Here is a 20,891-nt window from a genome sequence, read left to right as displayed (position 1 = left end):
TGCAAGTAATGGCTGGCTCTCACAGATACTGGGTTGCCATCGGCAATGACTGCTTGCTCTCGTCCCTGAGCCAAACGCTGTACTGCCTCCTGCAAGGCAGCCACCTGTGCTTGAGTGGACTCCTGCTGGGCAGTAAACTGAGCAGCTAGCAACCGTGTGCTTTCCTGTTGTGCCTTTACAGCCTGTGCCAGGGCTTGCTGCTGCTGAGCCATTGCTTCCTCATGGCGACGGTTTGCCTCTACTGAGGCTTGCTGCTGGGTCACAGTGGCTTGCACCAGTGCTTTAATAACCTCCTCCATGCCTGCTGTTTGCAGTGTCTGAGCTGTTTTCACCCAAGACATGCCATAGGTATACTGTCTCTTTAAATGTCAGTTTTTGGTTTTAAACGGCTTTTGCGGCTGCAAAATGCACTCTGCCCGCATCCGAGACACCAGTTGTAAAGTTTGGGGGTTCTAGCTCCACCGGATTGAGTGCACAACCGTTTAAAACATAAACAAAAAGGCTTTATTTCAGCAAACTTAAACAGGCTTCCAGCAGTGCATAAATCAAACACAAAATAAAGTCCGCTTTTCTTCAGCACAAAGGAATAAAGCAAGAAAAAAGGCACATACGGTTTTGTGGATGGGTCTTCACCCCAAGGTTTGTAACAGTCCTTAATAGACCTCTCAGCAGCTTCCAGCAAACTTGCAGCTCCTTCAGACAGGTGCAACCACCAAACTACTCCTCCCCCACACTCACCTATTGCTGCTTCCTGTCTCTTAAGGACTGCTTCTCATGGGTCTTAACCCTGTATGTGCTGGAATCCCTTATGGTCAGGGGTGGGGGCTCTTTCCCACCCGAATATATCACTACAGAGCCCCCCAAATTCCGGGTCCCAAAATATCGCTCTATTCAACACAGAGAGCACTGCGATTCAGTCCTCCTGATTTTAGCTATTTCCAGGAATTTCTCACCCGTCTTGGGTGACCCCCTGAACATTTCCCAACTTCCCTTAAAGAGACCACAACCCAAACACAGGAGATATATAGCGATTGTCCAGGACCCAACCTTGGCGTCCTGTACAATATATATATATATATTTAAAATAAAAGATGGACTCGCATAAATTTATTATATATAGATGGTATTTACACTGTTATTTATGCACTATTATTTGAATGCACTTTATTAACGGAGAGCGCTGCACTTTTTTGCGACTATATATATTTATTGCAGTTTGTACAGGTGGTTGGATGCATAGTGGTGCTAGCTGCTTCCTATACTACATAGAGTTGTCTAATAGGTTTGTTTATACATGGGGATAGAGCAAAAATGTATTTTCACATTTATTTAGTTAAACGTAAAGTAACGCACTGAAATATACTGCGTTAAACGTGCACTAACACACCCTGCAATATACTGCGGTAAACCTGCAATAAAGCAATGAAATATACCGCATTAAAGGTGCAGTAACACACTGCAATATACTGCAGTAAACGTGCAATAATGCACTGAAATGTACTGTGGTAAACCTGCAAAAACACACTGCAAAGTACTGCGGTAGACGTGCAATAACGCACTGAAATATACTGCAGGAAACCTGCCCTGACAAAATAAAATTACACTAAAGTAAAAATGAACGGTCGCACTACTCTCACACTGTACTATGACTAGATTCACATTAAATTGATATTCTACACTTACAATAGAATAACAATAGCACACTAACTCGCTAGTAGCACTGAACAGAGCCCTGTTCTATCTCTCTCTACGCCAATATCACACTGCAAATGGCATCAATGGGAAGAATATTTTTATAGTGTGGGGTGGGACTGAGAACAATGAGCCATGATTGGATAGAGTCATCATTACAGTGTCGGATCATGGCTCTGACAGTGCTATGTGCCCTGATTGGGCAAAGCTTTATTGCTAAGCCAGTCAGGGCTTCCAATGCACTGTGCGGGGGAACAGTGCATTGTGGTCCTTCAGCGGGTAGAACACCCAGTCGAACACACCGACAATTTGGGTGTTTATCGAATGGGTAAACAGCTTTTGTTCAGCAAAAAATCATGCTCGGGCTGAACCGGTCCCCCAACTCTAATAATGAATCAGATTTCCAGTACCTATGTTAAGTCTGGAGGTGAGAATTTTCACCAGGAATTTGATATCTATATTGAATAAGGACATCCACCTGAAATTGGACCAGTTTGTGTCACTGGAGTTAGGTTTTGTTATCATGCATTACTGTAAGAGATTGCAGTCTCAAGTAGGGTTGCCACCTCACCCCTTTAAACCAGGACACACATTGATTAAACAGGTTCTATGGTAGATTAGGGAGCTAAATAAACTCACTTAGTGCCTTATGTGCATTATATTAGCCCCAGAACCTGTGTAATTAATATGTGTCCTGGTTTAAAGGGATGAAGTGGCAACCCTAGTCTGAAGGTATTTTCATGATGCAAGCTATTAAGGGCATCTGTCAGCAGGGAGGTTAATATATTGGATATTTTTTTATAGTAGGTTGTCATAAAACCATAAGGGCCCAGTTTTTTTGTGGACTCAATGCATTTATTTGCCAATAGAATGTATGTGCTGGTAAAGGGCTGGTCTAACCCATCTTTTGGAGAGTCTGATATATTACTTTTTTTTTCCTGATATATTAGATAGTTTAATGCTGGGAAGGTAACGTTCTGTCATTTCTCTGCAGAAAGAAGTTGTAGCGAAGTAAAGTTTAGATAAGTGTCACTGAAACTTGTGGACTACTTATGATGGATTATTTGTGAAAGCCTATTAGGATTATCCTGTGTTCCACATGGTCTTTTGCAAAGCAGACCCGGAGGAAATGCAATCTGAAGTACTTAAATTCTGAGGTTTGGGAGAATTTGATTGTTTGGAGACAGACCAGGTCTGTTTTTAGGAGGCGAAAGTGGCAAAAGGCCATAGTGACTTATGTGGGGATTTCAGACTCTTAAAATTAAAGTGGCTGTAAAGGGTATTAATTTTTATTTAAATAATAAACATGGTAAACTTACCTGCTCTGTGCAATTGTATTGCACAGAGCAGCCCAGAACCTCCTCTTTCTCTGTGTTGCACCATAGAAAGCCACTTCTTATGGTGGCACATCTATTGGCTCACTCCCAAGCTGGGCTGTGTGGGTCCATTGAAACACACAAAACGGCTTAACCCCGCTCGCACTCTCTCCCCACAGCATTTGATTGACAAATAAACTCTAAACCTGTGGGGAGAGAAAGAGACCAGCGCCACTGTAGACAGGCACAGCGCTGGATTGAGATTGGACCTAGGTAAGTATAAAGGGATGTGAGCGAGTAATACATCTACTGGGACATTTCTTACCCTAATGCAGGGAATAAGGTAAAACATATCAAGCCTCTAGAACCACTTTGACCCATTCCCACCCAAGGACGTACCCGTACGTCCTTGGGTTTCAGTGGTCATACTGGGATGATGCCTGCACCTACAGGAATCATCCCAGTATCATTGTTTGCAGCCGGCGATTCTCTACAAGGCAGAAGTGATCTGAGTGCCTAATTATCCACTCAATCACTTCTGTGAGTGGAAGAAGGGGGTCTCACCCCCCCCCTCCTGCCACCATCTCTCCCGGGTTCTCCGGTCCCATCACGGAGGCCGGGGGCGATGTGGCCGGCGGCGATGGCTGCCTGGTACAGAGAAAGAGGAACTGACATCATTCCCCTCTCTCTGTAACACTGGAAACCGGGATCGATGAGTATTCGTCACTTCTGACTTCGACCCTTCGTGTACCTGGCCACCAGCGGCCAGAGAAGCAGCCGATCAGACCGGTCTGATCGACTGCATGGGGGGCTAGAAGAGAGATTTGTGGTCTAATAGACACCAAATCTCTCCATAAAGAGGACCTGTCCTGGCCCATGCTGTCACAAGGGATGTTGTTCATCCCTTGTAATAGCAATAAAGTTTGTACAAAAAAAAATGTAAAAAAATATATATATATATATATATATATATATCCTGTCCCACCATGCTTACATGCAAATGCGACTGCATACGTTACTCCCACACACATATGTAAACGGTGATCGCACCACACATGTGAGGTATTGTCGTGAACCTCAGAACTAGAGCAATAATTCTAGCACCAGACCTTCTGTACCACTCTAAACTGGTAACTGGAGATCTTTAAACACCGTGGTTTGCCGCCATTCCATGGGCAGATGCAATTTTAAAGTGTGACATCTTAGGTATCAATTTACTTTGTGTAACGTCATCTTTCACATTATACAAAAAAAATTAGGCTTACTTTACTGTTTTTTTTTTGTTTTTTTTATTCATGAATGTTTTTTTTTTCCAAAAAAATTCATTTTAAAAATTGCTGCGCAAATACCCCCAGACCCCACATTAAATAGCTCAATAAACACAAGTACTTAGCAGTTTGCTTTGTGTAGCATTGCATAAAACACTGCCTAAAGTTTCTGCCCACAAACATCATTGCAACCCTGTTATGTTTATCTTTTGCAGTCCCACCATTGGGAAATGTTTAAAAGGAAGGCCAATTGCAGCCCAAAAGCCACACAAGCTAGATGCACTTCTGCATCCAACCCATGTTTGTGTAAGACCTCATTAATTGTGTTCAAAATTTTGTTTAAATACAGAATGCTTTTTAGTCTTCCCCTCTTTTGGGATTTTCGTCTAGGTGAAATGTGTCTTCTAGCTGAGGAAAACAAGTCACATATTAGCCCTTCATTAATGTAGGAGGCTATGTGATTCTTTCTATAAAATATTTGAATAGTACAAATTCTTGGTGAAAAACACACTTATACAGTATATGCACAAGGACCAAAAAATGTAATATATCTTCAAACATTTTGACACATAAATCTAGCATAATCTTGTAAAATTTGCATAAGTCCTACAATAGTACGTACAGGTGCAGCTTATAAAATTAGAATATCATCAAAAAGTTTATTTATTTCAGAAAATATTTCAAAAAGTGAAAATATTTTTAATATATAAAAATATTTATTTAATACATCTTAATATATCTTTAATATATATATAATATACCAAATATTTTATATAGATGCGTTACACACAGAGTGATATATTTCAAGCATTTCTTTCTTTTAATATTGATGATTATGGCTTACAGCTAGTAAAAAACCCAAAATTTAGTATCTCAGAAAATTTGAATAATACATAAGACCAAGGGAAAAAAAGGATTTTTAATACAGAAATGTTGGCTTACTGAAAAGTGTCCATGTACAGTATAGTATGTACTCAATACTTGGTCGGGGCTCCTTTTGCATGAAGAATTACTGCATAACTGGTAAAGCACAACTCCAACATCTGTCTGCAGGTACTCTATCTCTGCAGAATAATGCTAAGGCACCTGGCTTTAGGATTCCCAAGCAGGAGGTGCAGGGTAGCTGTATGTATGGACTTTGTTGGCTCTAAGCTGTCCATTGTAGATAGCTAGGTTGGTATTGCACCTGGCTGCTAAGCCTCTTGTAGGCTTTGAGGTGTAAAACTGAAGCAACTCACTCAGTCCCTTGTAAAGATCCTGAAGCTCATGTTGTGATGCTGACAGTTCCTTCTGCCTGGAGGCAGAGCCCCCCAGCACAGAGGCCCCTGGACTCCACATGGCCAGGCTCCAGAAAACCTATGGGCTATCTCTCCACCTTCTGGGCCATCTTCACACATGAATAGGGGAAGACCCCAAAAACAAATTCTGGCCTCATCTCTGCCTCTCCCCATCAATGTTATAGAACTCACCAGGAGCTTCTAGAAGCCAGGGGGAGACAACAGAGACTTAGTCCTTGGGGCTCTGCCAAGCTTGCTTTCAACAAATTAACCCTAGTTCCTCTGGCTACAGCAGGATCCCAACTAAACTTACCTACTGTAAAAAATAAAAAGATTAAAAAAAAAAAAAACTTACCTACTGTATACAGTGTGTTACAGTGCAAACATGTGCTCCAATGCTCAGAACCTCTCCCCAGCAGATTAAAATTAAATGGACATAAATGCCTCTCTTTTCACAGATCGGTGTATAGGGCTTGTCAACAACAACTCTATGGCCTCATGACGTGGCTTCTGGTTCTGTATTTTTTACTCTAATGGGGGCTCCTCATATGGTACATAAAATAAATACTGTAGTCAAATATTGTAAAACTATATATATATATATATATATATATATACAAAACCTTTTATTTAAATTCAGAATTGCTCACAAGACAAAATACAATAAATCCAGCTTGGACAGTGGGCCAGTAGTATTACATAACCTTGTATCTAGTAATATTCGTCCAAAGCATCGGTCTCACTGAACCCCCAAAATGTCCCTTATGGTACAGCACTTCTGGTGCAAAAGATGACGTCACATCCGGTTGCTGCACGCCCATGCCCCTTTGGCAAGCGGCTACATGGCCGAGCGGCAATCAGCGTGATGGAAGTATGTAATTAACTTCTTCTATTTTAGAGGAGATTGAGGAGACATGTGAAACTTGCAGTATAGTGTCTCTTTGATCATCAGTGATAGACATACAAAGATCTTTTTCTCACCGTAGCAAGTATCTGGGAGTACTGTGTTAACAATGTCAAAGCTTTGTACATTTGTGAGAGACATCTTGTAGGTTGTTTTTTAGAAACAAAGATTCATTCAATGGAATTCAAGCCCCTAGATGAGCGTATGGATTTCAGGAGTGAACAGACAAACTGAACTAAATGAGCCTTTGAAAACGTCATCTGTGACGAAACGTCGTCAGGGCACGGCGTACTGACGTCATCTGACTTCGACCTGCGAGTGCGGACGAGCGGAGCCGTCCGGCCGGCGGCAACTAACATTGCTCACCCATTCCTGGTTATTGTAAGTGTATTTGCTTTTATCAAATAAATTTTTTATGGTTTTACGCTATGGGAGCCCTTTTCTCTTCTTATGGTGGTGAAACCCTGCATTGTTGAAACTCCTGGGACCCAGTTACTGTACATCTCTGGTCGGGATTCCCTGGATATTCGTATACCATACAGGCTTGGATCACATGCGATTTGGGGTCGGTCTTTGGCCACTTGGTTTACCCTACAGGCTTGATTCAATTTCCATGTGGTAAGAGGCAACTCTCACAGGTGTGATATTGCGGGCTCCTGAGTGGTACACTGGATTTGTATAGCACACTTTGGCCAACCTTTATCTATCCAGGGTAAGAGGCGAATCCAGCTGGTGGTGGTTTAGCACGATTATTTCTTTTCAGCGTTTTCTTCACTGTGTTATTACTTTTCTGTTTGGTAAGAGGCGACTCCAGCCGAGATATATTTCAATTATTTAAGGTGTTAACCCTTAACCTATCTGGTAAGGGGTATTTATCTCAAATTCCCTTATTTTTTGCATGGTTTAGTTTCCACTTACCATATTTCATTTTCATTTTGGTGGAGGTTATTTCACAACACAACCCTTATTCACCCAATTAAAATTGTATGTTGGGTTTTACGCTATTGCGGTATCTTTGCTTTTCATGATCCAACGTCCACTGAGTTGACCGATCATAGCGGCCTGGATCTACTGTCAAGGTGACAAGTTTCCACGCAGCGAGACTGCCTTTTCCTTACCTTCATCTGGTAAACACATACCCTTAAGGGAGCTTGATCCTGGAATTTATCAACAATACATTTTTGGACTTTTTATGGACTTCCCATCTCCATCTAATATATTTAGCGCCACTTATATATACAATATCTATTAGGGTGTGGTCACACTTGAAGTTGCTGCTGTCCCAATTTACCTGTTCCTTTAGCGCGGTTATTATTCCTTTTTCTACATATGAACTAAATGAGCGTGGCTTAATTTGTTCAAATGAGAAATGCTTCCAGGATCCACTATCTCCTCTTAGAATTCTTAGTAACGTGATGAGTGGTCACAAGAGTGGTTGATCAGGTGACCATAAGTAGACATAATGATCTAACATACCAAGGAGAAAGTAGGTATGACTGAGTATAGGCATAATTGGGGAGTTATATGACCACCCAAAGTATCAAAGTCAAGGTAGTAAGGGGTAATGTCTACATTGATAATTGATGTTATTTCTTGGGATCCAGGGGAGTATAGTACCATACCTGGCCAATGCCCCTGGAAGCTGGAAATCACTGAAGTAGACATCGCATCGCTACTTCAGTCATCACCACTTGCTGCCGAGTCCCACGCCAAGCAGCTGCACTCCTGCTTACTGAACACAGGAGGTCAGCAGCTCGGAATGGGCACCATTAAGAGAATTCTTTGTGTTTTCTGAATGAATGCAAAGCATTCTCTGATTGGACAAGGCAGAGGAGGCAGAGGACCAAATACTGGTGCCATTCAGGACACATTCCCAGTGTCCTGTACAGTATCCATTTGTAGATTGCCATTTTTAAAGATTGTTTTTGTCATTTTTAAGATAAGAGTAAAGTTTCTATTTAATAATTAAATTGTCCTACATAGTCAGAACAATCTGTAATCGGCAGAGCATGATTCATCTGGGCAAATTTTTGAGTATTTTGTATTTGAGTATTTCTGGGTATTTTGTGAGACCATCTGGCTTTAGAACCAAAACCCTTTCTAAAAACAGTGCCTGGCTTTATGAATCAATGTACTTTTAATTTACAAGCTGAACCCGTTGCTTAAACAATTATTTATTCTTCATACCTTATGCCATGGACTTCCTGGTAACAAAGTTTCACGCAAGCATAGTGCCAGCCATGGCTCATTTTGTCTGCTGTCTGACATGTGATCTGGAAGTATTTCCATCTCTAGAAAATAAAGTGTAACAATCAGCAGAATGTGATATATGATGTAAAAAGTGCACATTAACCACTTAAGGACCGGAAAATTTTGTTGCTTAATGACCAGGCCCTATTCGGCACTGTGTTACTTTAACGGACAATTGCGCGGTCCTGCGACGCTGTACCCAAACAAAATTGAGGTCCTTTTTTTCCCACAAATAGAGCTTTCTTTTGGTGGTATTTGATCACCTATGCGATTTTTATTTTTTGCACTATAAACAAAAAAAGAGCGACAATTTTGAAAAAAAAAATATTTTTCACATTCTGCTATATAATATTCCCAAAACAAAAATGTAAAAATTAAAATTTAATAACATTTTAGGCCAATTTGTTTTCTGGTACATATTTTTGGTAAAAAAATTGCAATAAGCGCATTTTGATTGGTTTGCGTAAACGTTATTGCGTCTACTAACCACGGGAAAGATTTATGTCATTTTATTGTTTTTTTTTTTTTTACTAGTAATGGCGGCAATCTGCGATTTTTTGTGGAATTTTTTGCGGGACTGCGACATTGCGGCAGGCAGATCGGACCCCTGACTAACATTTTTGACACTTTTAGGGGTGCAAAAAATATGCACTGTTACTGTAATAATGACACTGGCAGGGAAGGGGTTAATACTATTAGTGATCAAGGGGTTAAATGTAAGCCTAGGGGAGTGATTCTAACTGTGGGGGGGGGGCTTGCGAAATCATCACAGAGACATGCGATCCTATATAGCAGGATCACATAGCCTCTGTAATCACTTCAGGGAGAATGACGGATGGCTGTGTTTACATCATCCGTCTGTCCTTCTCGGTCAGCGGGTGGAGTTCGCGAGTGGCCGGCGGCCTTCGGAGCCGCCTGTCACATGCACTGGCTCCACAGCTGACGAGCGGGGGGGGGGGGCGGAAGTGCACCGATGGCGGCGCGCACTCGCCCCTTAGATTCTCCTGAGTGAGCGACATAGTACTACGTCGGTTTGCCCAGGAGCGGCTGCCTGCCTCAGTAAATCTGCGGTGGGCGGTCGTCAAGTGGTTAAAGTCCCTTTCACACAGACTTTCCGGTCAGGTCCACCTGTCAGTTTTTCAGGCAGACCTGATTGGACCTTGCACTCTCACCTATGGAGGGGCTGATGTCAGCACATCTGCCGCTATCTGATCCGATCCTGCCTGCAAAATTCAACTAGGCGGACGGTGGCCCTAGTTTCCATTCGTCTGGCGGATCAGATCAGAAAAGATCGATTGAAAACGGACTGGCAGGCAGTGTTCATCCAATTTCCCCAAAGAGGAGAGCGGGACTGTGTCCGTCTCCGCTCTGCACAGTGACTAGAGACAGATATATCATCTGCCTGCTCAGCGGGGATCAGCTAAGCAATCCCCCACTGAGCAAGTGGAGTCCGCCAAATGGAGGCGCCTGTGTGAAAGGGGCCTATGAATACAGCAACAAATCTGAATTTTAGGTTTTAAGAGGCCCACAGTTTAAAAAAGATTCTTCTTTATGCAACTAATGGGCCTCTTTCCAAGTGTCACCTTTTTGTGATTTATAGCATACTTTGTTCACACAGGTGGCAAAAACAAGCTGTTTTGACCAATTTTTTAAAGAGAAAGTAAACACGCTGAAAAAAAAATGTGAAAAAAAAAACCTGTAAAGACAAAGGCATAATGAGCTAGTATGCATTGCATACTAGCTCATTATGAAGTACTTATCTAAAAACGAAGCCCCAGCAGCGCCCACAGGACGGCCGACATGTTCGGCCTTCCTGCTTCCTGGATCGCGTCCTCTGGCCATCTGATTGGCCGGAGCCGCGATTACATCACTCACGCACATGCGAGCGGGAGCCGTCGTTCACGGCATTGGGCTCTGAAGGAACGGCACGGGTGGCCGTTCCTTCAGAGCGCATGCGTCAAAGACGTCATCGGCTGCATGCACTGTAAATATCTCCTAAACGGTGCATGTTTAGGAGATATTTATAGCACCTATAGGTAAGCCTTAACCACTTCCCACCCGCCCTATTACAAAATGACGGCGGGAATGTGGTTGAGTTATCCTGACCGGACGTCATATGACGGCGGCAGGATAACACAGCTCTGGGCCCCAAGGATGCCCACTATGACCCCAGGGATGCCCACTATGGCCACCAGGGATGGCAATCAGGGCTCAGGGAGCCCCCATTGCCCTCCCCATCAGTGATGCCCACCAGTGTCCTCCCTATCAGTGCTGCCCACAAGTGCCCATCATTGCCATCCTTTAGTGTCGCCCACCAGTGCCCATTATTGCCCACCAGTGCCGCCTATCAGTGCCCATTAGTGCCCATCAGTGCCGCCCGTCAGTGCCGATCAGTGCCGCCCGTCAGTGTCGATCAGTGCCCACCAGTGCTGCCTATCAGTGCCCATTAGTGCCCGTCAGTGCCACCTATCAGTGCCCGTCAGTGCCGCCTATCAGTGCCCATCAATGCCGCCTATCAGTGCCCAGCAGTGCCGCCTATCAGCGCCCACCAATGCTGCATATCAGTGCTACCTATCAGTGCCACATATCAGTGCCTATCAGTGCCGCCTATCAGTGCCGCCTATCAGTGCCGCCTATCAGTGCCACCCCATCAGTGCCACCCCATCATTGCCTCCTCATCAGTGCCTGTCAGTGCAGTCTCATCAGTGCTCATCAGTGCAGAAAAAAACTTATTTATTTACAAAATTGTATAACATAAACAAAAAAACTTTTTTTTTTTCAAACTTTTCTGTCTTTTTTTATTTGTTTAGCAAAAAGTAAAAATCGCACAGGTGATCAAATACCACCAAAAGAAAGCTCTATTTGTGGGGGGAAAATGATATAAATTTGGTGTAAGTACAGTGTTGCATGACCGCGCAATTGTCATTCAAATTGCAACAGCGCTAAAAGGGGAAAACTGGCCTGGGCGGGAAGGGAGGGAAGTGCCCTGTATTAAAGTGGTTAATATAGGCTTACCTATAGGTAAAAGTCTTTAAAGTTGGTATACAACCACTTTAAGCTCCCTGTCTGCCTGGCAATGCTCTTCATTGATTTTATAATGCGAAGCAGACAGAGCTGTATGCATGCATACTTTTGAGTTAACCCATATCGCAGTGGGCCAAAAATAACACTGTCTGCAGGTTTCGGGAGGCATGGCATCTACAGTATAGGCATGTTAGTGATCGGTAAAAAATTAAGGAGCTAATTAAACTCACTTAGTGCCTTATGTGCATTATATTGGCCTCAGAACCTGTGCAATTAATATGTGTCTTGGTTTAAAGGGATGAGGTGGCAACCCTACCCCTTAGGCCTCATGCACACTGGACGTTTTTACAGCTGCTGTTTTTGGCGTCAGACGTTTTTTTCTCCAGCCAATAAACTCCCCAGCATGTTATCCTATGTGTCCACGCACACATAGGCTGTTATCAGCAGTTTTTGGCAGTGGCGTTTTCTGGCTGTAAAAAAAAAATGAAAACTAGTGGATTTTGAGTTAGCTTTTTTTTTAAGCTTTGAAAACGCTCTAATGTCAATAAACGCTGATAAACGCTAATAAACGTCAACAAAACGCAGCTAACTGGTGTTTTTTTTACTTTTTTTTTTATTCCATTGCTTTTTATTAAGCCTGGGTTCTGCTTCGAGATGTAGTTCATGGAACATAGCCTGGGTTCAGACTGGTGCATGCTCAACACCGCATGTGATTTGCACCAAAGTGTTGTGGGACCCTTTTTTTCTCCACATCTAATCGCATTGCAAGGGTGTGAACACCCATGCCATGCGATTCTGACAAGAGCACTGCATTTTGCAATCTGTTTCGGGATATCGTTCATGGAACATGAAGCCCTGTTGACATTGTGCCAATTTGGCATACGATTTGTCATGTCGAATCGCATGTCAAATCAGAGTCTATTGCTGGCAACGCCACCGGTTCACACTGAGGGCAGGTTTGAAATCATTCAGCTGAACGTGCACGATTTCAAACTTGCATGTCAGTGCGACTACGGGGGCAATTTGACATACATCTGTACGGGTTCATGAACAGATGTCTATTGAAATTGCCTTGAAGTCGTCAAAAGTAGTGCAGAAACTACTTTTGGGAAACGGCACGGCGCCGCAAAGTCAGGTTTGCACCAATTCGGACAGTGACGTTGCTGGCAATATGCTCTGATTTGGCATGCGATTTGACATGTCAAATCGCATGTCAAATATGCCCGATGTGAACGAGGGCTTAAAGTTCCATCAACGACACACCGAAACAGATTGCAGAATGCAGTGAGCTTGACAGAATCTCATTGCATGGGTATTCACACCCCTGCAATGCGATTTTGGTGCAGGGAAAAAAGGGTCCACATCTGCACCAAAATGTTGTAAGGCCTTTTTTCCCTGCACCTAAATCTTATCGCATGGGTGTGAACACAAATGCGATGCAATTCTGGCAAGCATTGCAATGTGGAAAAGCTGAAGTTACTAAAATTGCAGAGAGGTTATTTTTAGCTAAAAATGCCAAAAAACGCTAACGCCAAAAAAACGCTAAAAAATGCTGAAAAACGTCAATGCAAAAAATCTAAAAAACGCTGAAAAACTCACTGGCTTCCACTGCTGTCAATCTCAGCCACTGAGGAGGAAACAGGGGGCAGGGCCATGCTGAGCTCTGTGTCTCATAGACACATAGAGGTGGCTCGGGAGTGAGCATACACAAATGCCCCCTTGAGCAAGCAGCTTGCTATGGGGGCACTCAGCAGGGGGGAGGGGCCAAGAGCACTGGCAAGAGACCTGAGAAGAGAAGGATTGAGGCTGCTCCATGCAAAACCAGTGCACAGATCAGGTAAGTATAACATGTTTGTTATTAAAAAAAAAAAAAAAAAAGTGAACCTTTACAAATGCTTTAAGGTGATTTTAAAGTCTTAAGCCAGCCATAGATGGTGCGGTTTTCTTTCTTGCAACCATGAAAATCACTCCATTCCCCCATCAACATAGTCAGTGTTGATGGGGCAGTCCCTCTCGCAGAGCTATTATGTTCTCCCGATGGACGGGGAGCCGCCCCTGCCTGGAGAACACACAGTGATTATTTCTAGCGTCAATAACAGCCAGGTTGTACCCAACCTGGATTAACTTGGGTACAATCAGCCTGCCTATACATGGTCCAAATTTTGGCTGGTCCCTGCTGAAAAGGCCCAGATTCGAACCGTCTATGGCCAGGCTTTAACCTCCATTCACACCTTTGTAATTTGCAGCAACAACTGCTACAACTAGGTTTTTTTTTAGCTTTTTTTGTTTTTTAGAGAAGCATTCTTGAAACGGCACCACTCATTTAAATGAGCCTCCCTCCATTCCAAAAACGCCCCAAATAAGCTCATGTACCAAATCTTGGCACACAGCCAGGAGCGTTTGTGATTTTTGCCACGACTGAAGTGCGTATTGCGTTTTGCCGCAATTTGGGAATCGCAGGCAGAACCATGGTGATTCCACCCACAATCCGGATCGCTCAGCTGTGAATGGAACCTTAGGGTTTTTTACCCTAATGCATTCTTTGCATCAAGGCAAAAAAACCTTCTATCCTGCATGTGTCCCCTTACCTCCCCCTTATACTTACCTGACTTACCTGAGCCCGATCCAGTGATGTGCAGGAGAGCAACAGCTCTCAATGCCCTCGCCCTCCTCACTGGACAGATTGATAGCAGGAGCCATTGGCTCCCCCTGCGGTCAATCACATTTTGTGATGAGTAAGCAGGGGGCTGGGCCGAGTCATACTATCTGTGTCAACGGGGCAGACAAGCCGGCTTGGGAGCGAGCTTGCACAAGTACCCCCATAGGAAACAGCTTCCAATTGGGGCACTTGCTGAAGAGGAGGAGTGAGGAGCACTAGCAGGGGACCCCAGTATATGAAGCAGAGAGCTGCACACAGAAGGTATGAAATAGACGCCCTCCCAAAACTGGATGACCGCGCTGTAGCTGTCATTCGGCTGTAGCGCAGTTGGAAAGTGGTAAGATCCAGTAATACATGGTCTTAACCTTGCACTGCATCCCAGATAGCAAGGATAACGTGCCAGACATTTGTGGCAGTGTTGAATTGTCAGTCTGTTAACTTGCTGCACATTTTCACTGGCAAGTTGTACACTTGCAGAGCACTTGAAGCACAAGTTCTAGTTAACACTTTTCCTACTTGTAGCAAATTTGCGTGGCAAGTCTCTAGCAAGAGCAAAGTTGCAGTGGTGAGTCTACAGCAAGAGCTCTGCAAGTGTACAGCATGAAAATTCAGCCACAGTGACCCCTGTGGTGGGATGACTATTGCACAACATAACTAAACCAGAACTTGCAGACTTGCGGAATGTTTGCAAAGAAAGTTGATCTGGAGTCATACAATGCAGACTTAAGCCCCGTACACACGTACCGATGGTCGGCTTACAAATGTTCCTCTTTTCTCCCCGGGATGTCGGTGTCTGCTGAAAAGTGCAAAGACAGCACAAGGACAGCACAAGAATTTTGTCCGCCGACTGCAGAAGTGATGTCATGTAATGGTTAACTTTCCCTGTGTTTTCTATTTTCTGAGCATGCCCAGTCTTGCAAATCTGCGGTCTGTCGGCCGAATTGTGTACTGACAGGCGAACAATCGTCCGTTCTGGTGTCGGCATACAAATATTTTCATGTTTGCACGAAAGACTTTTGTCCGCGGATTGTGCGCAGACATCTGTCGGAGGCACCATACTAACACGCGTACAATCGGCAGATCCTTCGTCCACCGACGTTTGTATGCCGACGATCGGTACGTGTGTACGGGCCTTTACTGCAATTGTGCAACAAACTTGTGAAGCCTAGCAAGTCTAGCAATAGCTTAGCAAGTCATTTTCACACTTGCAGCTCATTTGCTTGCAATCTCGGACATGATCAGTTGCTCAATATTTTTCGGCACTAATTTGTAGAGGTCGATCTGCTGACAACTGAAAGATTTACTACTGTTCAGGAGCTCTACGCTTCAGCAAAATGGCAGCCTCTACCAAGAAGAAACACGAACAATGCTGGAGGCAATTTACAGCACAAACTCATTTTGGTAGCATAATTTTGAATTAGGAATGTATGTTGCTTCCTAAAGAATTTGATTTTTATCAAGTTGTTATGTGTAACGTTCCATTTTAACTGTCGGTTCACACTACCGCGACTTGTCAGGCGACTTGGTCGCCTGACAAGTCGTGCTCCATTCTGTGCTATGGGAACCGTTCTAATAGGAGCGACTCAAGTCGCTTGGACTTAGAAAAAGGTTCCTGCACTACTTTTGACCGAATAGTCGCTTCAATAGTCGCCCCCGAAGTCGTGTCGCCACAGTGTGAACCGACTCTAATACTACACTTAGAGTGTGCCCTCTGGTGTTTTCTTTTGTTATTGTTATTTAGAAGTTATCTACAACTCTCTGAGGAGCTGTCCTGAGGTTTATAAAAACAGTCTGGAGGTAACCCTTCTGGTGCCTAGTATGGACATTATGGACTCCTACTTGCTTCCTGTGGTAAGTACTGAAGTAAACTATACAGCCTTTTGCACTTTTTAAAGTGTCTGTTACCCCAACACATCATATTCCTGATATGTGCCTGCTGTACCATGTACTTGTATGAGAAAGTACTCCATTCTTTGTATTGCTTCCTTTGTGTGAAATCCCTGGTGTACCTGCCAGTCCCTCTGCTTTCCTATTAAACACTGACCACACTAAGTAGGAGAGCACATTGTGGTCAGTTCTCTAGCTATGCTGGGAACTCAGTGTGCTCCCCTCCAATGATCAGACTTATCTTGACACCCCTCGCTGTGCAGCCATTCACTGGGAAGCTCAGTGTGCAGCTGCTTCTCTTCCCCAGCATGCAGCTTAGAACAGAGGGAATGTGATCACTTATAAAAAAAGGAAAAAATATATTTATAATGTTTTTTTTTATACCTATACAATGCCCTCCAATTATATTTTAAACTGAATGGGTTGTTTTTAAAGGTGATTGTTTACAATCACTTTAACCACTTGCCGACCGGTCACGTTGACCGTACTGCGGCAAAGTGGTTCGTTATCGTCCAGCGACGTAGTACTACGTCGCTGGACTCCTCCCCCTGTAGATGGCGCTCGCACGCCGCCGGAGGCGCGCTCCCGCTGTTTTCAGTCACAGCGGGAGTCGGGCCAGGGGAGGAGCGGCGGCGATCGCCGCTGCTCTTCCCCGATTGTCGGGGAATCTAGTTTGGAGATCCGCCCGCTTGTGTAAACAGAGTGGGCAGATCTCCTAAGTGACAAGGAGTGACAGATTGCAGTGTTCAGCATAGCTGAACATGCGATCTGTCCCTGACTCACTCAGTCACCTCCCCGCACACACGTTAGTAAGCACCAGGCATACATTAACCCCTCCCTCTCCAATAAAATTAACCCCTTCCCTGCCAGTGTCATTTTTACAGTAACAGTGCATATATATAGCACTGATTACTGCAGTAATGTCACTGGTACCCCCAAAAGTGTCAAAAATGTCAGTCAAGGGTCCGATCTGTCCGCCGAAATGTCGCAGTCTCGCAAAAAAAAAAAATCGCAGATCGCCGCCATTACTAGTTAAAAAAAAAAAACACCAAAAATGACAGAAATCTTTCCCTTAGTTAGTAAACGCAATAACTTTTGCGCAAACCAATCAAAATACGCTTATTGTGATTTTTTTTACCAAACATAGGTAGCAGAAAACAAATTGGCCAAAAATTTAAAAAAATTTTGATTTTTACATTTTTTTGGGGGGGAATTTCATATAAAAAAAATGTTAAAAATATTGTTATTTTTCCAAAATAAACGCTCTTTTTTTGTTTATAGCGCAAAAAGTAAAAATCACACAGGTGATCAAATACCACCAAAAGAAATCTCTGTTTGTGGGAAAAAAAGGACGTTGATTTCGTTTGGGTACGGCGTCGCACGACCGCGCAATTGTCAGTTAAAGTCGCACAGCGCCAAATCGCAAAAAGTGGCCTGGACGTAAGACAGCAAAATCCTCCGGTGGTAAAGTGGTTAAAGTGGTTGTAAACTTCAATCTTTTACTTGTACCTATAGGTAAGCCTATAATAAGGCTTACCAATAGGTACTGTAAATATCTCCTAAACATGCACAGTTTAGGAGATATTTACCATATATGCAGCCGATATCATCTGCGCATGCGCTCTGAAGAAACGGCCACGCAGGCCGTTCCTTCAGAATCATGGGCCGTAAACGGCGACCGGGAAGTAAGACGGGTGAGGATGGAAGCGGCCTCCAGCGTTGACATTGCATCACTGGAATGCTTAGTTTTCAGGTAAGTTTCACATAATGTGCTACTATGTGATGCATACAAGCACATTATGCCTTTACCTTGCAGGCGTAAAAAAAAAAAAAGGCACCCAGTGGTTTACAACAGCTTTAAGTGTTTTGTCTACTGCATTATGGAATTTTATTAGATACACAAAGCACATCAAGATTCAAGTAATAATACACAGGGCAAAGAATATTTGATCACAAAGTTCAGCTTTATAAAACTAAAGTTGCACTTTAGCACCCATTCACCCCATAGATTTGTTGCTCAACAAAACGCAACAACACTCAAGATAAAGAATCCCATTATTCTCAAGGGGCTCATTTACACTTGAGCAATGTGCCACTTGAAAAAAAAGTATGTGAGATTCTTTGGGTCAGAATTGTGCGTTTTAAGGTCTCATAGACTTTAACTGCAGTGCTTGAAAAACTTGCATTTATCAGATGCTCCCAAAAGCAAAAAAACATTTGTGCATAGATATAACATTTTTATAACTGATCATGTTCCATCTGTTCTTAGCTGCATAAGACATGGGGGGAGGAGAAGCAACAGCACACTGATCTTCCCAGTGAATGGCTGTGCAGGAGGGGGGAGACGTCAGGAGAAATCTTATCATTGGAGGAGAGCACACTGAGTTCCCAGCACAGCTAGAGAACTGGCAACGCTGTGTTCTCCTCTTTAGTGTGGTCAGTGTTTAATAGGAAGGCAGAGGGACTGGGAGAACACCAGGGTTTTCACATAAAGGAAGCAATACAGAGAGAACAGGATACTTTTTCATACAAGTACATGGTACAGCATGCACATGAAATATTGGGGTAACAAACACTTTAAAGTATAACTAAAGACAATTAGAACATGTCTAATAACAGTCAGGTTTTTATTACTGTCCCTGTCCCCATTAGGGAGATTCACCCTATTTGTCCTGTTTCCTGTTATACTGAATGTGAAATCCCAAAGTGTGGTCACCAGAAAAGAAATAGAGGGGGAATCTTAAAACGGGGGCAATAACTGTACAAAAAAGTTCTGGGGGCAATCAAGGATTTCCACTCACTTTGGAGAGATTTCCTCTCACTTCCTATTTTGGCTATGGGACAGGAAGTAAAGGGAATTCTCCCCAATGGGACATAGATGGCAAAAAAAAGAAACTCAAAGGGGTTAGAATTCTCTTTTACTCTATCCAAAGCGAAAAAAACAGGTTTTAGTTCTACTTTAACCCCCTTCCAGCCGACCGCACACATATACTGTATGCCGCCTCATGGAAGTGGGCTTTTTTTCCGTGAGGCCACATATATGCATATTTCCCTCTATGCTGGGAGTGCGCCGCATATCACACTCCCAGCACAGTGACTAGGCTCTCACGAGCCCCTGTCTCATACTAATGATCAGAACCTGGGACTTTCGGTTCCAGCTCACCTGATCCCTGTGATAGCCTCTGATTGGCTATTGCAGTGATCGGTCACGAGCCCGTCCCTGTGTTTACTTTCTCTTCTGAATGAAGAGAAAGATACGTTGTTTCTTCCTTTTTTTTACAGGAGAGAAAAATGTTAACAAACAAAAATGTGTAAAATGAAAATCAAATAAAAATGTAAAATACAGAATAAAAAAGAAAATAAATCAGAAAGTAAAAGAAAAAAAATAACAAGATCAAAGTTGGCCAGGGTTAGTGTTAGGGTCACGGTTGGGGGTCAAAGGTCACGGTTAGCTTATTTGGGGTAGATTTTGAAAAATTATTTTTTTTAATTTATATAAATAAATAAAAAAAATATTTTTATTTTATATTTTGAGCCAGTTTTTCTTTATTATTAATGATAATAATAACAATAACAATAATAAAAATCAGGAGATATCCTTTACCATTTACCACCAAAACAACGCCCAATTGGTCCTAAAAAATAAAAAGTAGTTGTGACGATATATATGGTTTTACTAACACATATCAAAGTTGCAAAATTGTGCTAAGGGATTTACATTTGTTTTACCCTTAGGTGTGAAGTAGTAAGGGTAATAAAAAAAAGAAGAAAGAAAGAATGAAAAGGGCCACCCCTATTCAGCAAGCATAAGCAGAACCGTAGTACAAACCTTAGCTATGTTATATGTATTGGGACAGAAGCAGCGGTTCGAATTTACAGTCCTCCGTTTAGGTTGTGGAGAATCGATGGAAGAATCAGTTACGTGAGCAAAGCAGGACTTGGTTGCTAGGGTGAGAGGACGCCACCCGGCCCTGCCCTTGGTAACCACGCACACAGATTGTTCCCCGTCAAGACGTGAAGCGGCGTCCCCGGCTCAGGCGGATCTACACTGGAGTACACAAACCCCGCCCTCCCTCGTGACGTAAGCTGTTGTCGGCTGGAGAAGGTCAGGCCCTCAGAACCCGGAACCGGAGACCACCTGTAAGCGAAGCCCGGGACTTGTATTGTGGCGGACATGGACTGCTGCGGTTACTTCTTCCCAGGACAGTATGAAGCTCCGACCATGTTCTGAGGGGTGAGAATGTGATTTATGTAAACATTTGGTGTGGTAGAAGACCAGCACACAGTACATTCAGCTTAGAACCCTTCAGGAATGATCAGCAGCTCCAGTATGTTCTTCCTATAGACGTGGCGTTTAGTTTTTAAATCTGTGTGTCCTATAAACCCCAAATCTGTTTTCTGGGTTTGCCATCATGTCCTACCGTTTTCTTAAAGCAGTATTAACCACTTTAGCCCCGGAGGATTTGGCTGCTCAATGACCAGGCCACTTTTTCCAACTTGGCACTGCGCGACTTTAACTGACAATTGCTCGGTCACGCAATACTGTTCCCACAAGAAATTGACGTCATTTTTTCCCACAAACAGAGCTTTCTTTTGGTGGTATTTGATCACCTC

General features: G+C 43.3%; 2 protein-coding genes across 2 annotated transcripts in view; one reads left to right on the top strand and one right to left on the bottom strand.

Moving 5' to 3' along the window:
• Positions 1-20,248, bottom strand: part of LOC309548122 (uncharacterized protein) — a 537,501-nt gene extending 517,253 nt beyond the window's left edge. The window contains exons 1-2 of the mRNA XM_082248087.1: positions 20,200-20,248; positions 8,645-8,748 (exon numbers count right to left, since the gene is read on the bottom strand). Coding sequence (XP_082104213.1) covers positions 8,645-8,746 — 102 coding nt within the window. The 5' untranslated portion in view covers positions 8,747-8,748; positions 20,200-20,248. The remainder of the gene's footprint in view (positions 1-8,644; positions 8,749-20,199) is intronic.
• Positions 20,249-20,414: 166 nt separating this feature from the next.
• Positions 20,415-20,891, top strand: part of RNFT1 (ring finger protein, transmembrane 1) — a 68,580-nt gene continuing 68,103 nt past the window's right edge. The window contains exon 1 of the mRNA XM_082248374.1: positions 20,415-20,511. Coding sequence (XP_082104500.1) covers positions 20,486-20,511 — 26 coding nt within the window. The 5' untranslated portion in view covers positions 20,415-20,485. The remainder of the gene's footprint in view (positions 20,512-20,891) is intronic.

The sequence above is a fragment of the Pelophylax lessonae genome, assembly GCF_965119305.1.
Source record: "Pelophylax lessonae genome assembly, chromosome: 2".
NCBI classification, from domain to species: Eukaryota; Metazoa; Chordata; class Amphibia; order Anura; family Ranidae; genus Pelophylax; species Pelophylax lessonae.
This window is presented reverse-complemented; position numbering and strand designations above follow the sequence as displayed.